This window comes from Crocuta crocuta, unplaced genomic scaffold (genome assembly GCF_008692635.1).
Source record: "Crocuta crocuta isolate KB4526 unplaced genomic scaffold, BGI_CrCroc_1.0 scaffold130, whole genome shotgun sequence".
In the NCBI taxonomy this organism is placed as follows: domain Eukaryota; kingdom Metazoa; phylum Chordata; class Mammalia; order Carnivora; family Hyaenidae; genus Crocuta; species Crocuta crocuta.
The window spans coordinates 3,214,884-3,227,807 of NW_027527920.1; the positions used below are offsets into that span (position 1 = coordinate 3,214,884).

Below are 12,924 nucleotides of genomic sequence, written 5' to 3' on the forward strand. Positions count from 1 at the left end.
CCCCTACCTCCCCACCAACCTTCCATCAGACTCAGATGGTTGAGGTACAGATCCAACCATCACTACAGGGTCAGCATACTTGGGGAACAAACTGTATACAGCCGAGGTCTCTTACAAATAGCTTTGAACACATTTAATGTAGCTGGTTTAACCGCTGAAAACCACAGCCGCTCTTTCAAGTTACCCCCAAGCTTTCACTCGCCCAAGCTCTCAGATGCTGTAACCGGGCCCATCATGCTTATGTTGCTTCTAGACCATTTGCCTTTCAGCTCTGGGGTGAGCAACTGTGTGGTCTTGAGCAAGCCGCACAACCTCTAAAAGATTCATTTTTCTCCTACGTGAAATTGGTGGGTTGGACTACATTATCTCTCAGGTTCCTTCCCAAATAATGATTCAAGAGACTGGAATTTGGTATTTAACACCACTTTCTGGCTCTTGGGATGAAAGAGTGTTTTTTCATTCGAGCCCCGGATCCACCCTTCTGCTGAGAAAACCACAGTGACCTCCCAGCCCTCCTTCACCAGCTGGGAAGGTGTGGCCCACTTGTCCTGGCTTTAGGTATTCTGTGCTTGCTCTTTCTCCTTTTGCTACTGCCCACCCTTATCTTCCCATTTGAAAGCATCCTAAATCTTTTCTTCTCCTCTCTCTTCCACTCAGGGCCCTTGACTCCTTAAGATTTGGTTAAAGCACTGGGGCCACATTTTGGATCCCTGACTGTAAACATCTGCTCTGTAGAACCTCCTGATACTCTGTCTGTTTTCACACACGCTCCACTCTCCCCAGCTCCGTATTCATTCCTTCTCATTCATACCCCTGCTCACTGCACATTCTGCTTCCCTGTGCCAGATACCTCCTCGCGGCTTTACGCAATTCCTCTGGCCTGACTGAAGAACCTTTCTCCACTAGGCTTTAGAGATCAGGTGTTTTTACCACAAGAACAGCTGCTGTGCACTGAGTATTCGCTGTTCCCTGAATGCTTTCTGGAAATTACCTCCTCGATCTTTGCTAGAACCCTATGAGGGTGACACAGTCCTCACCATTTTAAAGGTGAAAAAATGATGCTTAGGGAAGTAAGGGCCTCCGTCTGTCCAAGTGAGAAGAGGCAGGACTGGAGATTCAAGTTCATGCTTGTGTGTCTCAAAGCCCGTGGGTCTTCTCGCACTCGGCCACAGACACAAACCCGGTTCAGGAGTTTGTGATACGCCTTTGTCTTTTAGTGGCTACTCCTGGATTCAGAGAATTTTAAAGTTGGAGCATATTTAAGAAATCACTTAGTTTTAGTGACTTCTAATAGAACCTAAGAAATAGAAGAACATACCCACACAGAAGGAAGGAATGATACACTTACATGGAAGAACGCACATAGATTATATACATCTATAATAAAAATGTAAGTATATCTTTACAGCCTTTCATGGCACATTTACAAAAACTGGTATACTGGCTACGAAGAAAGCCTTTTTCTACAGCTGAAACTATTGTGCACAATATATCCCCGAGCTGCATTATTTTCCACTACAAACATTTGATGTTCTAACCAAAGGAAAAAATAAAAACAATATCTGCCATGGCCTAAATATGCCCTTATCTCTCCCAGCTGAAAACCTTTCTTTATTAATACGGTTTCTGAGACTTGAGATGGCTTCCTCCACTATCTGTCTATAGAAAAAACAGTTTTCGATCCCACCTTGAACATGGCTGTTCCTGATCCTTGCGACAGGGTATGATATGTTTATTAGAGTAATTTGTATCTCAACTTTAACCTACATGTTGGTACCCACCTTTAGAGGACAGATTTGGGGGGTCGGGTCTCACCTCCTTATGAATACCACAGCGCTTAGCACAAACCTTATACACAAAATAGCACCCAATATACATTTGCTGAATTTGTGAGTTACTTATGTTGCATTGGTGCAGAGTAGAAATAAAAATAAATAACAACTGTAGAGAGGCAGATTTGAGTACATCCTAATATAAAGCACTTGGTCTTTTACATCAGTTACTCATTCTGTCCCTTAAATATATGCCTGGGTTGAAATTTTAGCATTCTTTCTGTCAGTTCATATTGACTTTCTAAGCTAACGTAAATAAATTTATGAATATGCTGAATCAGGAAATATGTTTTTTTAAGTAAAAAAATATTTTTAAAGGAGAAATGCCTAATTGAGTATGCATGCCAACAACACAGTACAAGAAGAGAGGGAAGAAAAAAAGACACCAATTATTGCATTAGTTTTGAGTCTAAGTAGATTTTTCCATTTATTTTGTGACTTTCTGTTAAGGTACCCAATACTTTCTATCAAGGAAATTTTCTCAAAAAGCATCAAATAAAATTTTGCTTGAGCCTCTCATCATATGCCAGCTACAATTAAGCACTTTTCTCTAATGTAGCTGAGCTGCTTAATAACATTAGCTACACAAGAGAAAAGGAAAGCTAAAGGAAGGTGCTAAGGTCACCCTTTGCCATTGTACAGATCTTTATAGTTCCACAACGCACTCGCATTGACATGATCTTATTAATATTCCTTACATGCCATCAAGAGAAATTTTATTACCATCCCCATTTTACAAATGAGGAAATAGAAGTCTAGAAAGATTATATGCCCAACAGATATATGTTGGGAGAAAAAGGAAAAAGAAAAGAAGAAAGGATAAAAATGTATCTCATGAAAGATAAAGACGGCAGGTTGAGCAGAGGCATTTTCTTTTCAAAATGCCATTCAAATGGCAGAAAAGATTCATGTGTTGTAACAACAACTATAAGACAAGAAAGCATACAATCAGTAGATAAATTTCTTGAGGAGTTTTTGGATATTAGAAAGTTTATGTTGGCGGGGCGCCTGGGTGGCTCAGTCGGTTAAGCGTCCGGCTTCGGCTCAGGTCATGATCTCACGGTTCGTGGGTTCGAGTTCCGCGTTGGGCTCGGGCTCTATGCTCACAGCTAGCTCAGAGCCTGGAGCCTGCTTCAGATTCTGTGTCTCCCTGTCTCTCTGACCCTCCCCTGCTCACACTGCCTCTCTCTCTCTCAGAAATAAATAAAACATTAAAAAAAAAAAAAGAAGAAAGTTTATGTTGGCAAGAGACCACAGTGGAAGAAATCACCAAAACAGACTATTGCAGAGATGGAAAAATTCTAAACTCAGAAACCACAGGTACAATGAGCAGGAGGTGTAGTCGAGTCAGAATGGTCATTAATGTCAAGGACAGGACTGGCTAAAGAACAGTAAGGTGGGTCACACCCCATTTCCCCCAGAGGCCAAGAGAGCAGGTGGTGGGAGATTCAACATGTCTGTCTCAAATACTGATAGATGAAATAGGCAGATGTTAGGTAAAGATAAAAAAGACTCGAACAACTCCATCTGTGACCTTGATTCAACAGATATATCAAAAGTCCCTGTACCTAGTTATCAAGAATAAACATTTTTCCCAAGTTCACTTAAAATGTTGGCAAAGACTGTCCGTATATACTAGGCAACAACATAAACTGCAACAATTTTCAAAAAGTCAACTTTGGGGCACCTGGATGGCACAGTCGGTTGGGCGGCCGACTTTGGCTCAGGTCATGATCTCACGGTTCGTGGGTTCAAGCCCGGCATCGGGCTCTGTGCTGACAGCTAGCTCAGAGCCAGGAGCCTGTTTCAGATTCTGTGTCTGCCTCTCTCTCTGACCCTCCCCTTCTCATGCTGTTTCTGTCTCTCAGAAATAAATAAAACGTTAAAAAAAATTTTTTTTAAAAGTCAACCTCACAGATACCACATTCTCTAATTGTGATGTGATCAAACTAGAAATGAACCTGGGCCATACATCTGAAAATATAACTAAGCATGGGTCAGAGATTATATCATAATGACAATGTTTAAAACTATGTAAAGCCAAATAATAATAAAAATGCTATATATCAAAACTTAAGGGATGCAACAAAAGTGGCATTTCAAGAAAAATTACCACCTTTAATGTTCATATTTGGACAGATGAAATGTTAAAAATCAGTGGGCTAAACATAAATTTATAAAGGTAATAAAGTTAAATAAATAAATAAAAAGAATATCAAATGAATCAGTCCAAAGAAGGTAGAAGGAAAAAGAAGAGCAGAACTTAATGAGATGGAAAACAAAGCTTCAATGCAGAGGATCAACAAGTCACAAATTGACTTTTCATAAAAACTAGTAACAGTGACGTATTTCTGATGAGAATGGACAATAAAAAGAATGGGGAGAGAACAAATGATGTTTGTGGCAACTCTAGACACACCACTAGATGCTACAGACAGACTGTTGAATTCAAACACACTAAAATTGAGGACTTCTGTTTATCAATAGATAGTACAAAACTTTAAATTCAAAGCACAAACCGGGAAATATTACATGGAATAACAAGCAAAGGATTCATAGTCAAAATATATAAAGAACTAAATCAGTAGTGAAAAGAGAAGACCCACATCTAAAATCAGGAAACAGACATGAACAGGCACCTCACAGGAGAGGACACATGAATAGTCTGTATCCATGTAAATATCACACTATAGCAATAGTTGTTCATCCGAGAAAAGTCAACCAACACAAACTAATAACATGTTATACCTAACGCACCAAGAAAAATTAATCTGTCTGATGATGCCAAATATTGACAAAGAGATACCTAACTGAGAACACTTAAACAGGGCTAGTAGAAGTTAAACTTGATACAACCGCGTTATAAATAATTTGATTTAATCTTGTGGAATTAAACACATACTCTCTGACCTACTAATTCAACTTCTACGTATACACCCTAAAGGAATCCTTGCACATATATGTGAGTAGACGTTTCAAAATGCTCGTAGCAGCATCGTTTATAACAGAAAACTGACCAGGAAAGAAACCAAATACCTATCAACAGAAGAAAAGATAGTTTATCACAGAGACTACTACGTAGCAGTGAAAACCAATGAATTATAATCCTTGTGTTAAATAAAGGAAAGCAAGATCCTGTTTATATAACAAAACTAAATAAAATCAAATGGTATATTCTTTAGAGATACATATATATGTGATAAAATTACATATATGTATACAGATTACATATATATTCTAAAATTACATACATATGTACTATATATATTATAGGTAAGGAAATGACAACCTTACCTTTCTCTAGGAGAGAAAAGAGGGGGATGGACCGGGGCATTAGCACTGAGAATGTTTTATTTCTTTAGTTGGCTGGTAGGCTCATAGGTGTTTATTATTTTGCTTCATAACTCATTTGTATGTTACATACATTTTTCTATGTATATTAAATATTACACTTTCCTTAGAAATAAAAAGGTAACTAAAACAGGTGCTCAAAGACCACCTCTCCCTACAAGGGCTGGCTTCAGGACAGAGTTCAACAAACTTTCAAGACGAGGCTAATTCTTCTGTTTTTTAAACTGTTTCAAAGCATGCTAAAAGATGAGAGACTTCTGAACTTCTTTTACCAAACTAGCAAAATCCTTGTCTAGCACAATAAAAGAGAGCCACGAACAATCGCACTCATTAAAAAAAAAGCCCAAAATTCAAAATAAAATATTCACAAATCAAATCCACTAGTGAATTTAATGAATAAATCACTATGATTAAGATCGATAGTTCCAAGAATGTTAAGAGAATCCAACATGAAGAAATGTATTAATAGAGTTCACTTGTTAAGTAGATTAGAGGAGAATACCACATCAGCATTTCATGAAGGTAAACAATGTTTAATAAAATTGAACAACATTCCTGATACAAACTTAAAAGGGAAACTGTCGCTGGATAAAATTGATCCATTTAAAACACCTGGCAGGCATCACACTGAGTGATGAAATATTAGCCTTCCCGTTTAGGTCTGAAAGACAAGAATGTTCACTTTCATTGCTCTGATTAAACACTGTCTACTGGAAGGCCTAGCAATTGAATGAAGACAAGAAGTAGAAATAAGAGGTACCGGACATCTGGAAAGAAGCAGCAGAATTGTCATTATTTGCAAGTTGTAGGCATCTACACGCATACAGCTGTAGGCATATACACACGTGCCCTCACACACATATGCACACACCCTTCTGCTGATAAATGTGTACAAATGATTCCAAAGAACAAATGCCAAACTGTTAACAATGGTTTCGTCTGGGAGGGAGGAAGGATTGGGAAGGGAGTGAGGGTAAAGGGGAACCTCTGACTTATTCTTCGCATTTCTTGAATTTGTTTTTTATAACAACAGCTTTCCTAATTTAAAAGAAAAGCCAAAATGTTGAAAGTCATACGGCTGAACATGGTAGACCCAAGGCTGAAATTTTGTTTTGCATTACCAAGTTCGTTCCACATAGTGGGTTTTTCATTTTAGACATCAGAAAGCAGAAGGAAAGGTCGAGCCGCTGAGCACTGTGCTCAGAGAATCAGTAATGATGGGCATTACATCGATCCTTCACTTCTATTTGCCACAAATAACACCCCAGGGACCAATAGTCATGGCTGGCTTTTTATAAAGGCTATCGCTGCATACAGAGCAACTCTACAGAGGTGCCTAGGTGGCTCAGTAGGCTGAGTGTCTGACTCCTAGTTTCAGCTCAGGTCACAATCTCACAGTCTGTGAGATCGAGGCCTGTGTTGGGCTCTGTGCTGAAAGCATGGAGCCTGCTTGGGATTCTCTCTCTCTCTCTCTCTGTCTCTCTCTCTCTCCCTCTGCCCCTCTCTCCCGCTTACATGCTCTCTAAAATTAAAAAAGAAAAGCAACTCTACATACAGTATTTAATTTATTTTAGTTCTTAAAAAATAATTTCAATAATCTATGACCATGAAAATGTCCCACAGTGATAACCTAAATGACATGTCATTAAAGATAAGATTCATATTAAGACTGTAGATACATAGGGGCACCTGGGTGGCTCAGTTGGTTAAGCTTCTGACCCTTGATTTCGGCTCAGGTTATGATCTCACTTGGTTAAGATTCTGACCCTTGATTTCAGCTCAGGTTATGATCTCACCATCCTGAGCTCAAGCCCTGTTTTCAGGCTCTGCACTGGGTGCAGATTCTGCTTAAGATTCTTTCTCTCCCTTTCTCTCTGCCCCTTTCCTGCTCATGCACTCTCTCTCTCTTTCTCTCCAAAAAAAAAAAAAAAAGACTGCAGATATGTAATTTCTGGAACTTTCGAAAAAGCACAGAAGAAACTCCAACCCTAGGGATCCAGTGACTGACAACCTTCTCCCACCACATCCCCTCACAATGTATGCTTCTGTAATCTGAACAGAGCTTTGTTTCCGGAATATGCCATGCTCTTTCTTATTTCTGGGGCTCTATAGATGCTTTCCGCCTGCATGGAATGCCCTCCATCCCTCTTTTTCCACTTAAAATGCCTACTCATGGGGCGCCTGGGTGGCTCTTCAGTTGAGTGTCTGACTTCGGCTCAGGTCATGATCTCCTGTCTGTGGGTTCAAGCCCTGCATCAGGCTCTGTGCTGACAGGTCAGGGCCTGGATCCTGCTTTGGATTCTGTGTCTCCCTCTCTCTCTGCCCCTCCCCTGCTTGCACTCTGTCTCTTTGTGTCTCTAAAAAAAAAAAAAAAAGGAAAAAAAAAAGCCTACTTGTCTGTGCAGAGAAGAGTTAACTAACAATAGCAGACCTGAGTGCTTACAAGGTTGGCCGCAGACTGGTGTTTGGGAATGGATTCGGGGAGGGTTCCCACTACTCCCAGAACTGGTAAAAGTGGCTAACTGTGCCTATACTACACTAGTAATAGGGTTTATGCTGAACACCCTGTCTAGCAATCTGGGCTATGGCTACACGGTAGGTAAAGGGTGCCTCTGTGGCCAGTCCCCCCAAAACCATTAAGTGCTGGGTCTCTAAGAAGCATCCCTAGCTGACAACATTTCACATGTATTGTCACAACTCCTTGCAAGGGGAATCAAGTGTGTCCTGTGTGACACCACTGGGAGGGGACCCTGGGAATGTTGCCTCGTTTCCCCCAGACTTTACCCACGCACCTTTACCTTTGTGGGTTTTGTTCTTTATCCCTGCCCTAGAGTGAATCATAGCTGTGATTTCAACTATATGGGGAATCACTGAATCACCGTGAATCACTGAACTTGGGGACTGTCTTGAAGGCCCCCACAGTACACAACCTTCCAAGTCTCAGCTCAAACATGATGTTGCAGAGTTTCTCTTCCCTTTGTTAGGCAGACTGCATTGCGTCTTTACCCCTTTGCTTCTGCTCTCGCAATTATACCGAATTTCATATTGCATGATCATTAACTGTTTGCACGCTGGGCCCTCTTTAAAGTGTAAGCTCATGAAAGACAAAGACCTGAGCTTTTCCTTCTCTCCTCAGCATCTGAGTGGCACACCCTGGCAGCACCCTCAACGGTAACTGTAGTGACAGCCAGTAAGTGCTGTTCACTATGTGCCCAACACCATAACTAGGAGCTCTACCCACACTATCACATTTAATCCTTCAAACCACCCTTTCAAGGAGCTGCTTTTATCATCCTCATTGTAAAAATAAAAAACAGAGAGATTCTAAGGTTAGATGAATGAATGAACCACCCAAAGAACATCATTCTAGCCCTTAAGGAATCACTTTGCCACGTGGCATTCTAGTGCTATGGTTATTAACTCACATGCACTGTGTGCTATGAGCTTTGCCAGGGGTGTTATCTATTACATCATGTATTATATGCACTACTATGTAATTTTTTTTTATTTTTTTATTTTATTTTTTTAATGTTTTATTTATTTCTAGGAGAGAGAGAGAGACAGCGTGAGCAGGGGAAGGTCAGAGAGAGAGGGAGACACAGACTCTGAAATAGGCTCCAGGCTCTGAGCTGGCAGTCAGCACAGAGCCCAACGCGGGGCTCGAACCCACGAACCACGAGATCATAACCTAAGCGAAAGTCGGACGCCTAACCGCCTAAGCCACCCAGGCGCCCCCATGTAATTTTTATATTATAGCATATATTTTGTTATTATCTTTTACTAGGTAAGACAGGCCTACTGTACACAATTCAAAAGGTACAAGTGCAGTGGAGGTCTCTCACCTGCCCTCCACCCCCAGCCACCCCATTTCCTCCCCATTACTGTAGACCCTTCCAGAGAGGGCAAAGACAGGTAACGTTAACGCATTTTACACACAGAGTAGAACTTTATACATGTTGTCCTGCAGCTTGCGCCTCTTACCCGACAAGATATCCTGGTGGTCATTTCACAGCAGTATCTATAGAAAGAACTACATCATTCGCTTTGAACATCTGCCTTGTGTCCCTTATCGAGGGACATTTAGGTTTTTGCAACAAACTGACAATGAAAGATGGTTCAGAGAGCATCTTGCACATTTAGAGTGGATTTACATGATAAAGTATTAGAAATGGAAAAGCTGGGTCCAAGGGCTATTTATTATTTATTTTTAATGTAAAAAATTGACTTCAAGGTTTTTACTTAAATTCCAGTTACTTAACATGCAGTGTAACAATAGAGTGTACAGTGCAGTGTTCTACACTTCCGTACATCACTGGGTGCTCATCAAAACAGAAATTACTCATGTGCCGTAACATTTGCTTTTTTAAAAGGTGTAATTCAGTGTTTTTTTTTTTTTAGTACAGTCAGAAGATCATGCCCCCCTCACCACCATCTAATTCCAAAACATCTGCATTGCTACCCCAAGAAACCCTGTCCCCATTATATTTACTTTTAATTTTTGATTTTGATAGGTTTTGCCAAATCGCTTCATCAAATTAAAAAACAAACAAACAAACTTCTTTTTGACCCACTTCGAAAACTGTGTCGGTTTCTAAGTTGCCTTTTGAAAGCTTCGCCCTCCTCGCATATAACAGTATCTCATTGGTCTTATCTGAGGAGGTTAAGTCCAAATTCAGGAAAGAAAAGGCACACGCCCACCCCCACATGCCATTCTGCTGCGTCCTGCAAAGAAACTGGATCCTGGCATGTTTTGCACACAAACAAAAGCACCAGAAGTCCAGCCTGACTTCATGGCCTTTTACATTCTTTAGGGGATGCATGCAACCTCTACAAGTGAACGCGGCCGCTCTCCTAATTTTGACAAGGCCAAAGGCATTCTAGTGACCTCAGTGTTCTTAACAAGGTGGACCTAAGTGCTACTGCCACCGGAAAGTCAAGGAAGAAATAGTCCTTCCCTGCGTCTGTCCGCAAACCCACGCACTGACCCCAGACCAGGTTGTCCTTGGCTCACCGTTCCCGGTGCCTACAGTGGCAGCAACAGGACCCCAGATAAGGCTTGCCTGGCACAACACCCCCTCCGCCCACCACCTGCCAGCGCCTGCTTATCCGGAAGGACTTCACACTCTGGGAAACGGACTCTGAGCTGCTAAACAACACTAGGTGCACAACGCTCTCTACCTCCTTTCCCCCTTTTCCTCATGCGTTTTTAGGAACATCCACAGGGAAGACGAAGACAATTAAAACCTGCAAGAAAACCAGCTGGCAGCGACAAAGAAAATCTTGGTGACTTGGGGACGCCGCCACATGTTTATGGGCGAGTTTTGTAAGTAACAGGGCTATAAAAAAGGAGGCTCTTATAAATAAATGCCACATTCTTCAAAGCTCTGTGTAAACTACATTCTTTTTAACGAGGGAGGGGGAGCTACTGGCATATTCATGTTCCTTCCTCGTCATTTCATTTCCAACAAGGGGAAAGGAATCCTAATTGTACAATTTCCTAGGAGCGCAGCAGTGCCGCCGCCAAGGCTCTGCGCTGGCGTGTGCACGGGAGCGCACGCACACACAGCAGAAGGAAAACAAGGGGAGAGGGAAAGGCACATGAGGGTCTTTATTTCGCATAGCGGAGCAGAACAAAGGAGCAGGAGAGTGGGCACCTCGTCACCTCTGGTTGGGGTTGGGTTTTCTGGCTATCAAGCACATACCCTTTAACTCAAAAGACAGAACTTCTGCCTTCCTCTCCCGAGTGCTGTCTTAACAGCATCAAGATTCGGGGGGAGCCAGTGTTACCCCTCTCATTTTTCATCTGCCTTTTTTGCTGATTGTAAAGAGAGACAGGGCCGCTCGCCTCTCTGCATGGGACACCGGGCTTGAGGCTCGCACATTCCAGCGTGGCCTTCCCCAGGAGCCAGCTGTGCGCAGGTAACTGAAGCCTGCCCTTAGCCTTGCTGTTAATAAGAGTAATTGGCACGCCGCTGAGGGGCTGCTGGAGTGCTGCGATTTGCTCCGCATGGGGGGGCTCCCCATACCATATGCGCACGCAGCGGTGATAGAAATATTTTCCATATGAGCTCTCCTTGCACATGCTGAAGTGCTCCAGGCTGAGTTAGGCCGACCCATTTGTCATTTACTCCACACAGTAAAAAACCAACAGGGACGTTGCAAACTCCAGCCGCAACTAGAGGGCAATGGTCTGCTCTCAGCTTTCCAGCATCACAGACCCACTCAGTCCCTCCAGCTCCCATTCAAGGCTCCGACCCCCGCACAGACCCAGAAAATATCTGCAGAGCAAAAGACGCGGGGAACTAATAGGCTAAAAGCCTGAAACAAATGACCCGTGGCTGCACGCCTCTGAGCCACATGTCTGTTTTGAACCGACCAACGACCTCCGAGCGTGCTGCGCCCACGGCTCGCCCCGAAGCCTGGCTTGGGAGCGCTCCGGCTTCCACTGCAGAGAAGGGAAAGTAATTACATTAAGCTTTCAGAGGCTGCTCCGTCCTGACAATGCAAACAAAAGGCAAAGCTGTGATGTGGTTCCTGGCCTTTTTAGGAGATAGACTTTTCACTTGGCTTTTCAAAGAGGAAGATGGATTCAGGAAAGAGGCTGTCTTTTCATTCATTACTCGGGCGTCGGTCTTGGAGACCTTTCATCGGAATAAAGAGCAAAAGGAGCGGATGAAGCGAATTTGTTGCAGGCTTGCTTGCAGGTGAGGGTGGATACACCTAAGTCCTTCCCTCTCCAGGCCACATGGTCCCCCCCCACCCCCACCCCAGTCTCTGCCCGTGTCAAGAACTGGCCCTCAGAGGACCTACGATGTTCCAAAATGTATCCGGCACACATAGGAGCTAAACCCGTGAGAATAAACCATCCTCCTGGGCCTTAAACATGCCTTCCTGCCACAGTAGGTCTGGGCAGAGCCCTAGCCCTGGCATGTATCGCTCTTCCTCTCCAAATCTATGATATAAAGTTAAACACAGATTTTTTTTTCCAAGCACATCCAGGCAAAAAGGGAGGAAAATGTGATGCAAAATCAGTCAAGAAAAGCCATTCCTCTAGCATGCATATCCTTTCTGCAACACTGGAGAAAAATTCTCAAAAGGTAACAGTCCCTGTCGGAATCTGACATGCACATTTTTTTTTTCTCCCGCAGCGGCAGAAGGAGAAACGTGCACGCCCCAGGCATCTGTCACCAAGGCCGTGCCAATTCCCCGGTGTGGCACCTAACTGCACAGACAGCCTCAGAATGAGATTTCAGAAACTGTGGGACTCTCCAAGAAGAAAAGAAGTCTTTCTGGAAGAAAAGGCAAAGCAAGCCTTAAAAAAAAAAAACAAAAAAAAGCAATATAAAGCATTACTCTTTGCACACCATAAAAACCCAGTCCCTCATCCCTCTTGGTAGACAGCAAAGGAAATATACTGCTGACAAAAATACAACTTCTGACAAGATATTTTATTTGGCTTACCTCTCCCCCAGGTCTTGCTAACACTGCTGTTTGAACGTGGAGCAATGTTAATATCAGGTAGCTGACAAACATTATTACCCAAAGTTAGAATTACCCTAGAGGAGAACTGCGGCTGCCAAGTGCTAACAGCTAGCAGATGCACTTGTGTCTCGGGGTTCCAGCCCCGGCGATCCGCTAGGCACCGTGCTGGTTCCCTCCGCTCTCCCTCACTGGACTACCCGGAGCTCCGAGCTCAGCCTCTGCTCTGAAGAAAACTGGTAAGCTGATCTCTTCATGTAAT

General features: G+C 42.8%; 1 protein-coding gene across 1 annotated transcript in view; it reads right to left on the reverse strand.

Annotated features, from left to right (window-relative positions):
- THSD4 (thrombospondin type 1 domain containing 4) overlaps positions 1-12,716 on the reverse strand; it is a 183,609-nt gene extending 170,893 nt beyond the window's left edge. The window contains exon 1 of the mRNA XM_077748557.1: positions 12,645-12,716. Coding sequence (XP_077604683.1) covers positions 12,645-12,716 — 72 coding nt within the window. The remainder of the gene's footprint in view (positions 1-12,644) is intronic.
- Between the last annotated feature and the right edge of the window lie 208 nt (positions 12,717-12,924).